Genomic DNA, 20,231 nt, shown 5'->3' with positions numbered 1-20,231 from the left:
TTGTGTATGCAGCAAAGGAGATTTGTGTCAATATCAACCAACACATCTACCAGTGATTTCTCTATGACAATGTGCAGTCTCACTTATCACCACTGGAGTGCACTCATGTTGTGCAACAGATTTGGGAAGTTGACAGATATTCTCCATATCTCAAACCTATCACACATCTGAGAGTTCTTCATGTGAATGTCCCTGAAGGTGAACTGTGAACAGAACCAACACCCCGACTTTGAACACTGCATCCCCGACTTTGGTCTTCCTATGTCTCTGATCTCTGGGGATGACTCTGTGTGGCCCCAGTGGACATGGACCACAAACAGTGTCATTGAAACCAATGTGTAACAGTGATATAAACCTGCAGTGTCCAGGCCAAGTAGGCTAGAGGAAATAGATGCAATAGATTTCTACATTAGCAAGCAAACCACAGATGACGTAGTGAGCCGGTCTACACAGTAGCTTACTTCTCTTTCACAAGCTCAGATGACAGCGTTGAGTGTTTTATTTAGTTTGTGTGGTGCATGGCGTCACTCAAAGCTGCTTCCTCTGGATACAGTGCTGTGACACACACACACAAACTGGTGTGGATTTGATAAAACCACTTTAATTGTGAAACGCACGTTGCTCAAGCTGTCGAAAAGGGGACAATGAACAGTTTTCAGCTTTCGGCCTTGTTTATACCGCCATGCAGTAAAATGCAATTTTACTGTTTTTGTTATTTTTTACATCCATGTAGGCTATTGTGAAAGAGAAAATACTATTCAGTAACTTGTGCTTGTTTTTCAAGGAAAGGTAAATTGGATGAAAGTAGCTATTAACCTCAGACGGCTCCAACCATTACACGGTGATGAAAACCAGGCAGGATGAGTCATCAGACTCAGACGTTCTCCAGCGCCTGACACCTATTCAGTGATGTGAAAAACTTTATCTCGATATTTATTGAGAGAAACAAATAATATGTGCCGGTAAAATGCTTTGTGCGTTTATGTCTGCACACCGTTGTCTGAATTTTGGAAATCATCCTCATCTTTTCCACTCATGTCGTGATGCAATGGCGGCTTCAGCTTGAAAACAAACCAATTATTGTTATTATTATTTTGATAATTTTTTATTATTATTATACATGGTTAAAATATTAAAGCAGTGGTTAATGCCAGATCATTGTCAGTCCATGTTGCCAGGTCCAGGTCTTATGTTCTGAGAACACAAGTATTACCACAACATCAAATAGTTCAGCAGCAGAACGTGGTCCTGGTGGAGGGAGAGCTGCGGAGATGTTTTAAATCACATGAACCTCCTCACACTCTGCTGCTGCCCGTACAAGGACACAGATTAAGAATGAACCACTTCATCAGAAACTGAGCCTGCGGTTTCCTGTTTTTAAAGGTGAACAAAAGCATGTCTGTGCTTATTAGTAGTTACAGTCTTGCATTTGGAAGTGGTGGTGTCTAATATAAGGCCAGCTGGCTTTAAAAAGAAATGATTGTGGAGCGGCCATGAATAACATTGGCCTTAAAATAGAAAGAAAAAAAAACTCTTTGTTTTCAAGGCAGGCTGTGAAATCCAAACTGGGCCTACTGTTTGTTCTTCAAGTGTTGTATTGTGATAAGGGCCTCACTCTATAGATCCAAAGTCACACCTTTTCTGACACAACTTTCATCCATCCATCATCTATAGAATTGATCATGTAAGGGTCGTTGGTGAGGGGGTTGGAGCCAATCCCAGCTGACATTGGGCGAGAGGCGGGTAACAGCCTGGACAGATCGCCAGCGAATCACAGGGCCAATCCTTCATGCTACTATACACACCTCGTTTCCAATGAACCCAATCCCAGTGTGTACGCCTTTGGACAGTGGGAGGAGGCCGGAGTGCCCAGAGAAGACGTACACATACATGGGGAGAACATGCAAACTCCACACAGAAAGACCCCTGCCAATAGGGATTCAAACGTCTTTCATGTGAAACGACATTGCTAACCCCTGGTCCACCATGTCGCAGTGAAAAAAACTCATGTTCAATTAAAAAAAAGAGTATAAATGACACTTTGTGGTAGAAGACTTTGTGACTATTTCGTGGCTCGGCACATTGACTTTGTGATGTCTCCCCTGGTTGCCTGGCAACCTCATAAAGACCACAAGTTGCATGGCCAAGAAATAGTGCTGCACATACGAGTGTTGTGCTTTAACACTTTTTTTGTTAAAACAAGTTAGACAAAGGAGATACTGTATATTGTGTTGGTGCTGAGTGGTGGATGTGGTTTTTCGTTGTGCTAAGCTAATCCTATCAAGTAATGGACCATCAAACGTGTGGTGAGGACCTCTCATCCGACTTTCAGGAGACAGAATAAACGAATGTTAAAAATGTTAAACAATTCCTTTAAATGCTGATGCAATAGAGGAAATAAACCTAGGCACTCTTGCTGTGGGAGAGATTGAAAACCCTTTGTTTGTGTAGGTAATCAGGTCGTCTCAAACACTGCATGTGTTCAGAATTCTTCTAGATCTTTCATTGTAGGTTTCTGTCTAACTGATAATTTCCCTCTAATGTGAGTCGCCTGCACCGTCTAATGAGTCACAATATTATTTCCTGATAAGTATACATGTCCAGTTGATTCTTCCCTTCAAGGCCAGTGTGGTGCAACGTGTAGGTGCATTTTTTTTATCTCCATGAATAAGTGCATGAATAAAGGCTATTTCTTTTTTGTACAGCAAAACAGCCTTCATTTAATTCTTCCCTTTCACTTGTGCATTAGAATTGAGCACCACTGCAACACAGAACATGTTGTGTGGGTTATTTTACATCTGTTCTTCCAAACAGACGTGTTTCTAATTTTAAAAAAAAAATGTATTGTACTTTCTCATACTTTTTATCACAAATTCTCAAGGTATCACTTGAATCTTTTGTGTCTCAACTTTTGATTTAGGTCCTAAATTACATTCTGTCCCTTAGGCTGCAGTGAAAGACAGTCCAATGAGAGGCGGAATTTGCGGAATAAGTCCATTTACTGCTGCTTGCCGCCTATTTGTTGAATGCACTGCACATATATAGGCAATGAACAGAAGCTCTCTGACAACAACACAGTCGCCTCAATTCGATCCACTTAACCTGGAAGTAATAGTATTCCTCACACCACTCTAACAGCACAAAAGAAAACAAATAGTATCTTTATCTTTGTATTTTACTTTGGGCTGTTTCAGTCCATATCCTCAAAAAGGAGTAAGACAAATCAAGGACACTCACCTGAGACTAGCAGCAAAGCATGCTGGGAGCATTCATAATGAGTGTTGCAACACCACAAAATTAATTTTTTGAAGGAGTTTTGAAAATAAGTCTTATCTTAACGTTCCAGGCCTTTTATAGAACAGAAATAGGAAATCGATTACATTTTTCAGGACACAGAGGAGCACAGAAAAAACTTCATTCGAGAGAAGAATGTAAAACAAGTGATTTCTTTTTCTAGAATATAAAGTGCAAAAAATATAACTGTTCAGCAATATCGTTGAACAGAAGAAGTGGAGAACCATCAGTCAGTATAACTGGTAGTTTGTTCACAAGGACCAACTAGACAACTGCATGTGTGTGTCGAGGAGCTGACACGGGGTTTGCGACAACTGTGTTTATCCCTTCTTGCCCCAGCCAGACAGTCAGTTCTCTGTGACACTGACAGAGGAGTTAGCCAACACGTTCCGCAACAATAAGTCAGAGGTCACATCTGCTGTCTTATCACATTTAGCAGAGAATTAATAACATTTAAATAAATAACTGGTGAACAAATATCTTCGGGGGGGTCCAGAGTGTCCAAAAAAACAGTCTTCATTGTTTTGAGTGTGCGATCAGCGTCATTAATTCTCTGAGACAGGCTGCCTGACAGATTATTTCGTAAATCTTCAAAGGCCTATAAATAAACACAAACATTTTGTTGCAAGGACTTGGCAAAGAATGAAAGTAGTTTGAAGGCGATGAATAATGTTTCAAAGAGTCTGTCGGAGGGATGAGCAAGTCATAATACACAGAGTTCTGATATTTAACGGTGAAAAAAAAGTCTAACAATTTCTTCAGGTTTTATAACATTCTTATCTTGAGGGGAAATATTGGAGAATACGGGGAGGCATGGTGGTGCAGTGGTCACCCCTCAAGGCAAGAAGGTTTTCAGTTCAAATCCTGTTGATTAGGGTTCGGTTTGTCTCTGTATGTCGGTTCGGTGAATCGCTGGTGACCTGTTCTGGGTGTTCCCCCTCCAGTGGCAGCTGGGATATGCTTCCTCCCTGACCCTCCAAGGATTAACAGTAGATATATTGGATGGGGCTTCTTTGTGGATTCAATAGTTTAAATGAAACCAACTCTGAGTTTTAGAAAGGAAATATCTTAATTGGTGGAACGGCTCAGGAACTGCCCTCTTTTTTGTCCAACTCCTTTAACAGTGTAATGTGCAATTAACAGGGCAGTTCAAACTTAAATATGATTTTGAATACTAATGGCTTAGAGCAGAGGTCTTCTACAGGGGGTCCGCGACCCCTAGGGGGTCCGCGGAGGTACTGTAGGGGGGTCGCAAAATGTTTCGGTTGATTAGACATTTTTTATATTTTCTATGATTTTTGATTTATTTTCTAACCAATTTTCTTCCACAAATTGAAATGTCTTTAAATACACATTAACATGCATCCAACATATTGAGAACCTGATTTGACCCTCGGCCTGACAACCTTCATCCGTCCAAGGTAAGTTAAGTTGTGTGCTACCCATCACTAATGTGGGAGTATGTGTGCTATCCACAGATGCTTGAGGATTCACTGTCTCTTCTGCATGTATGTTTAAAATAAAAACATGAATCTGTGAATTACTTTAATAGCTCAGTGTTGGGTACAGGGCATGGCCACCCTGTACCTTGCACATGTTTAAATTAAAAACATGAATATATGAACCCGTGTTCTATTTGAATAGCTTAGTATTGAATGCACAATAACAGGGTAGCTGTTTATATATGGCACTAGGCCCAGTTTAATATAAAACACAATTTTATACAATATATATAGTAGGGAGTCCCTGCTCCATCTCTCCATCAGTTTGGGGTCTTTGGCCTGAAAAACATTGAAGACCGCTGGATTAGAGGGTCAGGGAGTAGAGATATAAAGAGGCACAAAATGGATGTGCTCACACATTAATACTTTTTTCAGACTTTGTTTATATCACTTTGAGTTACGGTTAGGCAAATTGCAATCATAGTTAGTCTTTTTTCTATGGTTATCTGCAGTCTAGCACACTACTCATTGAATTAAAGCTGTGAACTGGATATTTGTTCCCTTATACTGTATATAATAGACACCCAAGGACCTTTTAGAAAAAAAATATTTTTAACTTGCTGAATTTTATTTCACCCTTATCTAAAAAATACAGTCCTTCTGTGATATACCAAGACTGCAGCTCTGCAAACTAATACCACCAACGATGTACACTTGAGGATCATACTCAACTGACTCTGCCTACCAAGTACATTTTTCCAGGATGAAAGTAGATTTTGTACTTTGATTCTCATGAATGGTGCTTTGATCTTTGGACCTGGACACTGCAGGGCAATGCGTTGAAGGAGGGAGCTGAGAATCCCAAAAAGCTGCACCAGATGGTCAGGGCAGAGAAAGAGAGCCTCGTCTCATGGAAATGTGACTTGACAACTGGAGGCAGAGAGCGGCAGGTATGGAGAAAGAACGAGGGGTGAAGTGAAACAGCAGCTTACAGAGCCAACAGGTGTCAGCTGTCGCCACAGGAACATGAAAGAGACGGCGAGAAAATGGGGTCTGACAAAACGCGCCGGGGATTGAGGAGGACGCTGTCTGAAAAGTGTCCAAAAGCCACCTCCTCAATTTTCTGCCATGCTGTCCACATCCATGTCATGCGCCTACGCTGCTCAGAGGATGTTCTGCTTCACATTGCCATCTCATTCAGGAGTATTTCAGTGAGCCCGATGACTCACTCTGCAATATGCGACCCCAGGATCCCCTAATGGACCAATATATAGGTAGACCCAAGTGCAGAGGGCAAAGCTGGCATATGGAAAAACACACTGAATCATATAAGCTGTTATTTATGATTATGAAGACGCCTTATTCTGCTACAGTGCAGCATCTCTCGAGTGGAACATCCTCCTGTTCCTTTGTTGTGGCTTTGATCAAACAGTCTAAAAGAACTTCCAGCATCGATTTCATGAATGTTTGAAGCTAGTAAGGTATAAACTCAATTCAAGTGGAAGCCGTTAAACATCAAAGGCCTCAGATAAGAAACAAGGTGAAATCATATTTTTGTGTAAAATAAAAAGACAATCACGCCCATTATGTTCTAGTTTTTGTTTTGTATCCAACAACAATTAGTTTGTGAACTTTATGGGTAGTTTATTAAGTTACTTCCAAATCATAAAAATAAGCTAAACATTAGAAATAACAGAAATGATGTGCAGTATGTGAGAGAGCAGCATTATGTGCCTAGAGAAATGCTCATGGGTAATAGACCAAGATGTTTTCTGTGATATCAAACGGCACAACTACTCTACTCATGCTGACTATAAATGAACAGGCAACGATTTCAAAGTCAAATTCTAAATTAATGTTTTAATGAGTGCTCGGCCTGGTTGCTGGATGCGTAGGTACACCCTGAATACTAACTGGGCACAGTGGTTAGGATTTGAACGAAGTCAGAGAGGAGGATTGTTAGCATGAGGCCCATAATGTAATTCAATGTCATCAACTGTGGAGTTTGTGATGGAAATGCGTCTCAAAAGGAATAATATAAGTCCATCTTTTGTACATTTTATTCTGTAAGTATTTGCAAATGGACCCAAGGTCAGTAGTCTGCACAGCGAAGCGCAAAAAGCGTTCTGTGAGTGTGATTCTTGTAAACATAGTAAGCCTGTACTGAAGCCACTGTCAGAAGAAACAGGTCATAACGTCAGTTTCCTGGGAGTGATCCTCCCGGTTCCTGCAGCCGCTCGCCAGCCTTGACCACAGCTTTCTGTTATCTCTGAAGCCGAATCCAACAAAACAAAACATGGAGGACTGAGTCAGCTCTTTCCTTTCACCGCCTCATACTTTTCATCATTTCTGCAACCGAGAGTAGAAAGATCTAGCAGCTTGAAAAAATACTTGTTTTTATCCATTGCATATAAAATGTATTTTTTATTGGAAGACATTAGTGTACTTTCTCTGTATCGCATAAGTGTGAAAACTCTTGTTGAAAGCCAAGCCAGCAGCTACTTCATTTTTTACACATCAGTGCTTTCAGCTAAATGCAAATATTATCAGGGTAACATTAGGTGCCCACAATGCCAATAAATTGTGATTTTTAGAGGGTGTTGAGTTTTACATAATCACCATATTTTGCAGCTCAGCCATCTGTTGGTGCAACATAGACTGTTGATAAAGGCAAAATATCCAGGATCCGTCCTGCCAATATTTGTGGTCGACGAATCGTCTCAGTCCCCAGCGTCAGTCGTGTCACGTGATAGGAACTCCCTAAGACAGACACAGTGTTTGAGGGAAAACAAATTATTGTGTACTTTAACTTTTTAGTTTGCTCAGATTACATTGACTAACTTGGAGAAGGTTTTATTCCCTATACTGGAGCCGCCACTAGGGGGCCATGGATGCTGTAGTACTGTCGTCCATCTTTATTCCCAGTGTATGTTGTAACTACACTTATCCACCATCTACAGGCCTTCACTCTGCACTTTCCTCAGGTTAGTCAAATTCAGATTTTGATGTAGTTTTTGATTCGTAGTGGTGGTTTGTGTGCTGGCAGTCATGTGGTGAGTCAGCCATGTACATGCATCTTCCTGAAAGTGATGATCTCCTGATTTTCATTATTGATGCCATCACCGGGACAAAATGTAACAAACTTACCCATTAAACTATTTAGACATTAATTAAATCACACAAGACCAAATTCCCTGTGGGCGTATGAGGCACAGATTCAATTTTAGTGGTGACATGTCCTTTCTCTGCCCCCATCCTCAGGCCCAACTGTACAATCAATGCATTTGGGCAGATACATTTATTCAAAGCAACTTACAACTAAAGGACAGCACTGATGCTTCATTACAGCAGGAGACCATGAAGTTTTAAATCTGTTCATTAAAACAAGACAAGTGTAGAGATCAGGGGCCGTATTCACAAAGGATTTTATCTTAGCGCTAGGAGTGCTCCTAACTCGCGCTAAAACATTTTACGTAGGAGTTTTTTCTTAAAAGTTATTCACAAAGCCTTTGAGACCTACTCTTACTAAGGATAAATCACTAAGACTGAACTAAAAGTGACGCGCCGTTGCTATGGATGACGTTGATTCTCGTGCATGAGTTTAGAAGCGGTCAGTGCGGTGATTGGTTGTTCAGACGAGCCCACTAAATTACCGAAAAACAAGGAAATAGACTAGGCTAGAAATGAATTCCTATGAAGTAGTTATGGACAGTGCAGTTAGCAGAATACACGCATGATGACAAGTTTGTGCAGACCACGATAATGACGTTGTAGCCTGCACGTTCAAGAGAGAGAGAGAAAGCAAACAATAAAAATACGTAAATTGCTTTCAATCAAGGAGGCAATTAAAAGCACCCTGCAAAATACTATCCAATGAGCATTTTTTATCTTTTGATGGAGCAATTATTTTTATGTGCGTCCCGTCAATAGCACCGACCACACCGGGCATACCTGCAATCGCCATGAAGTTGGCTTTGATCCTGTGTAATTGTTGAATGTCCAAAGGAAACCGGATAAACTGTTGGATGATATGTGGTCTAGCTAGCGCGTTGATAGTTTGGTTTATGGCACGGCTGACTGATGGTTGTGATATTGCTAAATCGTCGGCATTGCAAAGTTGCATTTTCCCTGTTGCTAAATAATGTAGTGTTACTAAACATTTTATTTCGGGACTAATGGGATTATTCCTGTTAGTCGGGGATGTTATTGCATCCCGCACTAAGTCCACAACAAGTTGAATACCCTCACGATTTAGCCTATATCTCTTGATTAACTCACGGTCTTCCATTGTCTCCAAAGCATTTCGTCTCGCAGCCATTTTAGGATTCTTTGTGAATAGGTCTTAGTGAGTTAGGAGTCCTCTTGAGGACTTTTAAGCTCTCCTTGACTTAGGTGCTACTTTTAGGCCTAAAATACTTTGTGAATTGCTCTTAGTGAAAAAAGTTAGGAGTCCTACATTTAAGAGTGACACGCCCATTATTTTTAGGAGTTACTCCTAAATTCGCCAGTTAGGACCTACTTTTAGCCCTAAAATCCTTTGTGAATACGGCCCCAGGTAAAGAAGGGCAACAGTTTCCAGTTCAGTATGTTTGGATGTTTTACTCATGGAAATAGGCAAGGTTCTTTTTTTTTTATCTCTTGTATCGTCTCACATGCAATTAGCAGAAAACAGAACAAATACAATCACTCGAGTCAAGCATTCACGACACATATATCATCTAAAATCGGAGTCATCACTGAGTTGTGAGTCATTGCTTTACTGTCTGAAAATGAAGCCGATTAGGGGATTTTAAGTTTTGAGGACAAAGGATATTAGATGGAAGGCCTTTGCCCAGTCCTGAAAACACAGAGAGTAAACCCCACAACTGAGGAACGTATAAGACTAAAATAGTCACAGGCCCTCATACTCATTTGATGGCTCTTAATCCTCATCCATTTTTCTCTGTACTAGCAAAAGGCCTGCTGTGCATTCAACCAAACACCTTGAGCCACTTGCAAGCAGCTACAAATGTGTTCTTTCCTTTAAAATGAGATGAAGGAACTAGTTCACTCAAGTGTTTTTACAGGAAGTCTATTCTCTCGGGTTTTTGGAAGTGAATATTCAAAGTGCCTTCCTCTGCTGGATGTGTACAAAGTCATTACTTCTCTTATTGAAGATAAAGCCCTTTAAACCACATTCAAATTCAAAGAGCAGCTGTTGGAACAAGTTGATCAGTTCCTAGTTATAATGCATTAAAAAGGATTTGAATTACCTACAATAATTACAAAGTGTATTTGTCAAATTGACTTGTTTTTGCGCTTCCAAGCCTGAAGAGGATGATTTGGGGTCAGATTCAGCCCTTGTTTTGATGCAGGGTCTTTGCCAGTTTGAGTCTGATCTGAACAGATTATCTGGCCGAATGCTCCTGTAGTGTGACGGGTTCACAGACATGATCAACAGACCAAATGCCACTGACCGAATTAGATATTTATGATTCGAAATCGAGGAGACCGGTGTAGCATGAAAGAAGCAGAATGTAGCGATTCTGCTAATGTAGCGATTCGGCGAGTGAGCAGAGACCTGCAGTAACCAATAAAAGTGAGCGTCACCATATGGATGTTTTTATTTCGAATCGAAACACGGCTGCCTCTGGCGTAAATAAGACTTTTGTTTAATCTACCAGGTGGCCGGTGTTAAGGAAGACAAACTTGTAGAAGTCAGTGCTAAATGATTGCTCTTATTCTGAAGTGTGTGGTCCTGCGTCTCCACTGAATCATCCAGCGTGTAAGTTCTCACGATGATAATATAAAAACATCGGTTACGTGTGTTGTTACGTCTGTGTTCACGTTTTCCAAATCAGTGGAGATTTGAAAATCCTCTGGTGTGCAGCAGGCAACAAAAACTTCCCAGAAACAAACCCCATCCAGGACGTCTGCTGCCGGGTCTTCAATCAGGGAATGTGCTGACATGTCTGACCTTCAGCCTTCATTAGCCCGACCACTGACGCTCTCAAATTCCAGAGTGGTTTTGTCCAAAGCTGTGGAAAAAACTATGCGGTATATTATTTTTGGTTGGTGCACAACAAAGGTCAGCAGTGATGCGATCATCTGGATCCACCGAGCCCACTGTCAGCAGCAGCAGCAGCAGCAGCAGCAGCAGCAGCAGCAGCAGCAGAAGCATAGAAGAAGGTCGGGATGTGGAGAGACGTGAGCTCTCTGTAAACAAGAACAGGTGAATCACCGTGTAGCTGTGACATACACACAAACACAGAGTCCCTTCCCACTCTCTTGCACACCAGCTTCCAGAGGGATACACAACAAAAGCAACGGATCTTGCAATACACACACGCACAAATAAATAAGAATTATATAGTATTATAGAGAGATATCCTGGGTCAAGGCGGAATTTCTGCCGACTGAATTCTCTGAAGACAGTCTTTACTACAACAAATCTCCTGCAACCTGCGATGAGGTTTTCTCACCTCCAGTCTTTTATTCCTGGAGCGTTACATAACGCGGCAGTGGGTTTCTGCTCACGTCCAGCCTAAGCAGCCAGAAGAAAACAGGAAGGTACGGAGGCAGCTCAGCTCACACGGCCATCAGATGCCGCCCTCCCAAAGGAATCTATTATTTTTATCTTCCCGGTCGTGTGTAGTCAATAAACAGTGTTATCAGCTTCCTCTCACCATACTCCTGACACCGCCGTCACCTGCAGAGGAAAGTCAGCCTCTCCTCGAGCCTCCTGTCGAGCTCTTCTCCACCGTGTTCTGTTTGAGTTGCAGCTAAAAAGCACCCACAGGTCCGTCAGCTGTCACCTCGGAAGTGAGAAAAAGTGTGTGTGGAGCTTATATAAGTACAGGCACTGGCAGAGAAATTGTGTTCAGGGACCACATTAATAATCACTGCTAAATGAATACTTTCTGGGAGCAGTAATTAGCACTCCAGCCTCATCACTCAACACATTACCTGTTGGCAGAGGGACAAGCTGTTAAAATCACAGTGCATAGCTAATGATTGATGAGTTGACGAGATTGAGTGCTTGTGAAGCTTCCGACGCTCCCGCGGCTTCGGAGAGCTGCTAATATTCCCGAATGCCACAGTAGATGAGTCTGGCTTTCCGCTTCGCAGAGGGGTGCTGCGTGTCGCAAAGATATCAGACATGTAACACGTTACGCACATGGCATACGGATATATGGCCACTTCAGGTAATGATGCAGGAAGTCAGGCCTTCTTATGGCACAGACACAATGCATTGCAGCCTAAAGTTAAATAGCAAATGTGGCCCCAAATATCTCAGAGCAAATGTGAGCCTTTTTTGGCAACATGCAGCGCTCTAGACAAGCTGTAATATGGATGTGACCCTGAAGTGACCCATGAGGTAAATGGTGTATATGGCCCAAATAGCTCAAAAGAAATCCGGGTCACCCTCGGTTGACATGCGGTATTACTATGGCTATTGTTCCACGTGGTATGTGGCTGGAGTGACAGTGTGGCAGTCCGGGCCAAAACTGGGCCACAACATTTTTGCCATGTGTGCATTTGATGGCCGAGGCTTAAACTTGATTTGAGGACACATTTGATTGTGGCAATTTGCAGTTAGTGAGAGAACCGTCGCCCCCTCACAGGACCGGCCTGTGCATCCCTCTCTGAAACACAGCGACTGCATAACAGGAAGTTGGAGCCAAAGCAACAGGGTTCTGGGAATTGTTGTATTACTGGGAATGAAAAGTAGGCACAAGGGTGGAAGGAACACAATTGTGATTATTTATTTTTTAATTCCATTCGCCGAACACTGTTTACACACAGACCAGACGACATTGCTCTATAGACAGCTATCTGTGTATGGATGCAGATTAATTTAAAAGCTGATAGCAAATGCATTACGGTGCATTATGTGTTCCATCTCTTACATGCATGCAGTAGGAATGTTCACGTGTACATTTTATTCTCCTTTTCTTTCATTTCTTTCTCTTGGGGCGTGCAGCACATAGATTCAGGCTGCATAGTTTTGTGACACTTGAAATTAAATGGAGGAAAGTGTGTGGGTGTGTGTGTGTCAGTGCGAGTGAGTTGTGTGTTACCTCATACACACACACACACACAGCATATTGAATAGTCTCAAGAAATATTTCACGTTATGTAACCGAGAAATTCTGCATTTATCAAGTTCTGGATTAGAGAAGACACGAGCGGTGTCGACGAGCTTTGTTCTTCCTCTGTGGAACGGCTCGTCTGCGGCGCTCTGAGCAGAAAGTAAAGTTAATGCAACATCGAGATGAAACGTTTTGTCAACACAATAAATCGTTTTTTCGTCATGGTTTAGGTTACAGGTGCGGAAAGTAGCGTGAGATTGCTTTTGCACAGTGCATGTTGACTTTCACAGCTGCAGGGACTTGTCTTTTTGTCTGCTCCGTCCTTTGCCTTGGAACTAATCCATACATTTGTAAAATGTCCCTTTTAATGTTGTCGGATGAAAAGCAGTAAAATGTGTAATTTCATCTTCCTGCAGAGGATTGCGTAACATGACTCGCCCACTTGTAGTAATTATAATTGGATGTCATTTCTTGGATTGCCCTGCAGGTTACAGAGTCAGACACAACACAACCCTGTGTTTCTGCCTGGCTGTGTTGGAGGTTACTGGTTACTGGGGTCGGTGTTTTTCTCCCTCTGTTGTTCTGCAGCAGGTAGACACCCAAGGGGATGTGGACAGGCTGCTGATGTATGATGACAGTCACCCTTTAGGTGATCTTCACTGTTGTTATGCTCATCCAGGGCATTACAGGGAGAGAGAGAGGGAAGAAAGGAGGAAACTACATAACGTGAGGAGTGTTCTCCGTGTGTTCGTTTTGCTGTTGTTATTGTTATGTCCTGGTTTTCCTGCCTGTCCCCATTTGGTTTCGGCACCTGTGCGTGTGTGCCGCTGGCGGGACGGTGAATCCAGATTCCTGATCTCACGCCAATACTCCTTCACACTCGAGCTTCATTCCTCTATCTACACCACAGGTCTCTGCTTTATGTAAGAACCACCTGCCAGATCATCGCTCACCAGAAATCCTTCGACACAACCTCTCTCAGTTTTTAACAGAGCTTTTGTTACCTTGCCTGAATCTCACCGCTGCTGTTTTTGTCTGCACCGAGGGGATCATACCTGCTTTGCTTTCCACCATCACCTCCAGCTAACATCCAGACTCCTGTCTGCTTCTATGTCAGCACACGTAGATTCAGATTCTCAGAACGCTAAATGTTGGAGTACATTGGAACCAGAGACTCTCACAAGACACATTATTATGAAATTATGAGATGATTAGATTTATTTACCTCCACCAAGGAGGTAATGTTTTTGCCCATGTTCATTGGTTTGTTTGTCAGCAGGATTACATAAAAACTACTGAATGGTTTTCCACGAATCTTGGTGGATAAGTGGGACGAGAAAGGACCAAATCTCAAAGAGGCAGATCCAGGAATTTTAGTAGTGAGGATTTTTTCTAGTTAAAAAAAAATCTGGTACAATTTGGAGACCGATATTTACGAGTTTGTGCAATGTGGTGCAGCTTGATGAATTTAAGGGGACTGTCAGGCCTCGGCGGCAGTATGCAGTCAACTGAGTACAGTTCTACTTCATTCTGTTTATCAACTTGCACATTAAACCTTTTAAACCTATTTCTGTCTCCGCTCCTGTGATCTGCTCTTTGATTCCAGCCATTACCTCAAATCCTAACAGATAGGCAGTCCAAGCCCTCCTCCCAATCTGACTCCTTCTGTGTTTCATCCCACTGCAGCCACTAAACTATGTTCTTAGCCTCCAGAAAACTCACTTTTAAGGACAAACACAGTTGCACACACATACACCAACATTGATGTTGGCATCCCCCAAACAGCTTTAACTGGACTGCAAATCCCATACTGACAGGCTTCCAGCAGATGCTATTTACTTTATAAATAGTACTTTTTTTTCCTAATCCAAAGTGGGTGACGTGTGTCTGTTGGACAGAGCCACAGTGCTCATCAGCCCAAAAGCATTTTTTTTTTAAATCTATATTTCACAATGACTCTCTGACCCTGGCCATGTGTGTGTATTTTTCAAATCCTTCCTGACTGGTAAATATCCACTGCTGCACACATGTTATATAACTGAACCTCCAGAGCAAACAGAGCCATTCGGCAACAGGTGTCATGTCACCTCCATCTGTGACACCACAGAACCGTTCCAGATTATACTGTGTGACCGTGCATACAAACAAGTGTCTGCTTGCATCAGAGAGGGGGACTATGAAAAATTTTCCTCTTCATTTCGGAGATAAAGTTTTACAGCAGATCATTTAACAGCTGCTTCTCACTTTAGTAACTGTGGTCTTTTATAATTTGTCGGCCTGCAGGGATGATAAAGTCCAGAGAAAACTCTGGCTGTGCCGTTTTACCACCACACGCATCACTGGCTCTTAATGGCCATGTCATCCTAAATACCTCCATCATCATGTCAGTGGCACGTAAACGTTACCAAAAAAACAGTTTCAATGATGGGGCATTTTGTTCTGCAAAACAACATTGTGTGGGTTTACAATATCAAACAGAAGAGCTCGAGGGCTCATCTGAAGAGAAAACACTTCTACTTGCAGAGAAATCCCAAATCCAACTCTCTCTATCTCTCTCTCTCTCTCTCTCTCTCTCTCTCTCTCTCTCTCTCTCTCTCTCTCTCTCTCTCTCTCTCTCTCTCTCGCTCGAGTTGAGACATGGGTTGGTCCTCGAAGTGATGTCACTTCACTCCTGTATGGGCAGTCATTCCTCTAGCAGTGTGCACTGCAGCTCCAAAGCGATGCAGTTCACCAAAACACTAGAGCAGCATTACGCACGGCAATATTGGAGGAGTGACTATATTCCTGGATCATTGGATTCTAATCTCTAGTTCTTCTGACATTTGCGATACATTTGGAACTAGCTCTGCGTGTCGGGACTATCTGGAGCTGTGAATAAGGATTGTTTATTCGTGGAAGAGCATCTTTGAACTGTCTTTCGTGGGCTACACTCTGCATTGCCCAGGAGTATTACGCGCAACGCGTAATCTCCTTACGTTGGTGGGCAGCAGCTCGACGCACCCGGTCTCGTCCCTTTTGGAAAGACAAAGGGTGCAAAACAACAAACATGATACGAAGGGACAAGTTGGAGGCAGAATGGATTCAACCCAGTTAAATCCGTTGGTGGGAAACGTGTCCAACGATGAGAACAGCACGGACGCACCGCTTTCCTTTCCACACACACCGGCAGCCGCTGCAATCATCATCCTGGTGGTTATTGTGATTATTTTGGTGACCATTGTCGGAAATGTGTTGGTGATAGTAGCGGTGCTGACCAGCCGCGCTCTCCGTGCGCCCCAGAACCTGTTCCTTGTCTCCCTGGCGTCCGCGGACATCCTGGTGGCCACGCTGGTCATCCCCTTCTCCCTCGCCAATGAGGTTATGGGGTACTGGTACTTTGGAAGTACTTGGTGCGCATTCTACTTGGCTCTGGACGTGCTGTTCTGCACCTCATCCATCGTGCACCTGTGCGCCATCAGCGTGGACCGCTACTGGTCAATCACGAAGGCGGTGAGCTACAACCTGAAACGGACACCGAAGCGCATCAAGTCCATGATCGCTGTGGTGTGGATCATATCTGCGATCATCTCCTTCCCTCCTCTCCTCATGACCAAACACGACGAGCGGGAGTGTCTTCTGAACGATGAGACCTGGTACATCCTCTCGTCCTGCATGGTGTCCTTCTTCGCCCCGGGTCTCATCATGATCCTGGTTTACTGTAAGATCTACAAAGTGGCCAAGCAGCGCTCCTCCACCGTATTCGTGGCCAAAAACGGTCTGGAGAGGCAGCCCTCCCAGTCGGAGACCTGCTTCGTCAGGAAGGACCAGATTGAGACTGAGAGCCCCAGCAGCCAAGACTCTTGCACCGGCCAGCAGGGCCAGGGGGAGCTGGATGACATCGACCTGGAGGAGAGCTGCTGCACGTCGGACACCAAACCGCGCAATCATTGCTTCACCAAGCGGAGGAAGGTGGAGGGGTCGGACTGCTGCCCGCCGCAGAGCTGCCGCCTCTCGTGGGCATCGGCCCGGGCGTCGCAGCTCTACCCGGAGCAGAAGACCCCGGCGGAGCGACCCCGGGTGGCCGCGGTCAACAAGACCAAAGTGGCCCAGATGCGGGAGAAGCGTTTCACCTTCGTGCTGGCGGTGGTGATGGGGGTGTTTGTGCTCTGCTGGTTCCCCTTCTTCTTCACCTACAGCCTCCATGCGATCTGCAGAGACAGCTGCTACATCCCGGGCGCACTGTTCAACCTGTTCTTCTGGATTGGCTACTGCAACAGCTCCGTGAACCCCATAATATACACTATTTTCAACAGGGATTTCAGGAAAGCCTTCAAGAAAATTGTGTGCAGGACTCCAAAGCGCACGTAACTCTAGAGGAAGACAATGATTTGGCCTCGAATGCCTCAACAGTGCTGGGATGGACTTATATTATCAAGACTCAGTGCTTTTGGCTGTAGTTCCCCTCCTGAAATCATTTTCATGTAACTATGAGAATAAGAAAACCAAACCAGTCTTGTGTACAGATTTAAATGGCCATGAATAAAATGTAAAGTGGAGCAAAAGAAAATAATAAGTTAATCATCCCATTTTTATCCCACTGGAGATATGTAAAGTTTTAATGTAGGCCACTGAAAAGTTCTACTAACATGAACTTTTGAAGCAGAAAGAGCAGGTATTTGATCAGGCTGCAGCAAACAGGAGGCCACTTCAGAGTGGGGATGACATCTTGTGTGTAGCTGTAACATTAGGTGTTTGATATTGAGACCACTGGACGGCCTCTCTCTCCACCATCTCATCTATGTGTACGCAAGGGAATGTGCAAGCAAGTTCCACAGAGAAAGAAAAGAAAAAGAGGAATGAAATCCTGCAGATTTAAATGTCTGGCATCGTTACATAATTCAGATACATCTTGTGTTTAACTGCAGTGAAAGCTCCTTAAGTCTCACCAGCGAACCCCCGAAATTCACCTAAGAGTCTAATCTCCCCCCTTCCCACCGCACATCACACCACCAGACACCGGAAAACGATTGCCAATCTCAGGCCTGCGTTTGCAAAACTCTGTTGGACAAATCTCCACATTTTAATTTGAACCATAGCTCCATATTTTTTCAGTAAATATTTAAATAGTGTGGGACCAGGATTCTGCCATTCAATGTGTTCTCAGTACCATGCAGGACTTTAAATGTGGGTTATGTTGTCCAACTATATTCATTTTATATTCTTTGACAAATATCAAGTTTCTGGCCAGATGAAGAAAAAACTCAAAATACAAAGTTTATATTCAAATACTTTTCTAAAAACAAAACAAAAAAAACAGTCCTGCTCCCTCTATCTTAAAAACAGTATCTCTGGACACAAGTATTTCAGGAAAAGCTGAACTTCCTTCCTGCATTAAATCTCCTTGGATACAGTGAGAGAGCTTAATATCTTCAAGCCATGCCTCGGGCTGTAATCCTTTATAAAGCTGTACTGTAAGTCCCAAGACCTCAGGTACCCAGTAACTTTCATCTTGTTTTAAATATCCAGAAATAATTCACATCCGGTGCAACTCAACAGGCTACATTGAAAACTACGGCTGAGGAGGGAAAGTCAAAACTGGAAGTAGACAGCTGTTCTGTTTCCTTTATATTTACCTGGATCTGCCCAGGTGCAACTACATGCTGCGGGCAGGGAATTGTAGGACAGCATATTTTACTCCCCTTTTGTAAAAGGATGGTCCAATGTTTCCTAAAGGAGATAACATAGGAAGCACCGAAACTCCTTTACTTATTATTTAGAGAATAAGAACAGGTCATATGGCTTCCAGGTCATTTGACTCAGCGGGGAACCCTCCTCAGCAAAATGGACGCCAGCTATGTAACAATGTTAAATAAAGTGATTCCTCAAAATCCTTGAGCTGCACCAAAAAATGTAATGGGTTCTTCCCTGACCAATAACGCATCCTTCCAAGTTTTGTTGTTGTCGACAAAAGAATAGACGGGGGTCAAAATATACAAAGCAGTTTACCGTGGAGACATTGCTATAAACTCTTTACAGGAAGAGCAGCTGTGGATGTTAGCAGTAGAGCTAGAGTAGAGTTTTCAACACAAACTCATTATTGTGGTGGGTTCATGCTTCAAGGATAGAAAGGGTAAAAATGTGAAATGTTGAAGAGATGGTGGAGCTTCTCCGGGGAACACTCTGGTTAGTGAGGAGAGGCTGACCAGCTCCCTGTCAGCGTATTGTCGGCATGGGGGTGCTGGGGATAAATACACTATTTATATCCTCTCAGGAATGTCTTCAAAGCAGCTCACTGGTGCCTCGCCAAAGATAATCACCCCGATCGAGGCGTGTCACGCTTAAAACCGAGTGCTTTTTGTGGAAATAGTCAAATGAAGCGCTCTGTTGCGAAGCCAGCTCATATTCACCAGGGTGTTGCTGGAAAAAAAACAGTCGAGGGGTAACAAGAGAGAAGGTGGTTGAGCGTTTCCCTTTTTGTCTCGACGGGCACCACCATTTTATTCATGAGCGGAATTAGATGGTTTGAGAGAAGCGGAGCTGGTGCGGGGAAGGGAAACTTTACCTCAAAGGGATTCACTAACTCTTGAGAACAAATGAAATGTCGTAGCCCATTCGACGTCACGGGGGGCGATGGAATTAGCGTCTTCATCTTCCGCAGCTTCCGAGCGATGCTAATTGGAATGTGTGCAGCTTAATAGGATGTTATTGTTTCATGTAGCTTAATTTCTCCAGAGAGCACGGTCATCACTCTTAATGGCTGCTGCATTAGTCATGATGGGAAATGTTTACATGAGCGTTCGCATGTGATTTTCTTCCTGATGCTATACGGATTACCGTCTGACAAGACACGCAACTCCCTGGTTAGATCCCACTTCCCGATTCAATTATCTTTTTAATCAACTGCTCCGTGGCAGCACGGATGGCACTAAATGCTTTTAATTAGCTGTAGTGCTATCTGTCACTTTCAGACATGTCTCCTCGCACAATTCACCTGTCTTTTGTTTCAGAATCCAAACTGAGAGACGTTGTGTTGTTTGACTTTCCTGCTAGAAACCTTCACACAGGAATAAACACAGATCCCTTACAGTGCGTCGCCATTCGTCTGATAAATGCCGCGCTAATTGCATCTCATCTCATTTCATCCTGGTGCAAAATTAACATATTTTACACTCTGGTGATTCGCGGCCCTCTGAAGACTGCGCTCCCATCTATTGAGCCTTTCATTCATCCCAGACTGTAAACAAAGTTTACAGTCCCCCCCCCCCCCCCCATTAAGGCTTAATGAGAGAAACAGACCAACCGGACAGAGCCCAAACATTTCCTGGTGTGGGACGCCGAAGGGAAAGCTTTATTCAGGGCCTTTTATAAATGTTAGAGAGAGAGAGAGAGAGAGAGGGGACTGGGCAGGGTTGGCTGCCGGCGCTATTTAGAGTCCACAGTGAGG

General features: G+C 43.3%; 1 protein-coding gene across 1 annotated transcript; it reads left to right on the top strand.

The window, feature by feature from the left end:
- The first annotated feature begins 15,490 nt into the window (after positions 1 to 15,490).
- Positions 15,491 to 20,011, top strand: adra2db (adrenergic, alpha-2D-, receptor b). The gene has a single exon (XM_053429619.1). The coding sequence runs from the start codon at positions 15,884 to 15,886 to the stop codon at positions 17,153 to 17,155; it is 1,272 nt and encodes a 423-aa protein (XP_053285594.1). The 5' UTR covers positions 15,491 to 15,883; the 3' UTR covers positions 17,156 to 20,011.
- Positions 20,012 to 20,231: the final 220 nt, after the last annotated feature.

The sequence above is a fragment of the Pleuronectes platessa genome, chromosome 8, assembly GCF_947347685.1.
Source record: "Pleuronectes platessa chromosome 8, fPlePla1.1, whole genome shotgun sequence".
In the NCBI taxonomy this organism is placed as follows: Eukaryota; Metazoa; Chordata; class Actinopteri; order Pleuronectiformes; family Pleuronectidae; genus Pleuronectes; species Pleuronectes platessa.
Note: the sequence above shows the minus strand (reverse complement) of the source record. Positions and strands in the feature narration are given on the sequence as shown.

Bases quoted from the DNA above. Each gene is read 5' to 3' on its own strand.
- adra2db (XM_053429619.1), top strand. From the start codon at position 15,884: ATGGATTCAACCCAGTTAAATCCGTTGGTGGGAAACGTGTCCAACGAT.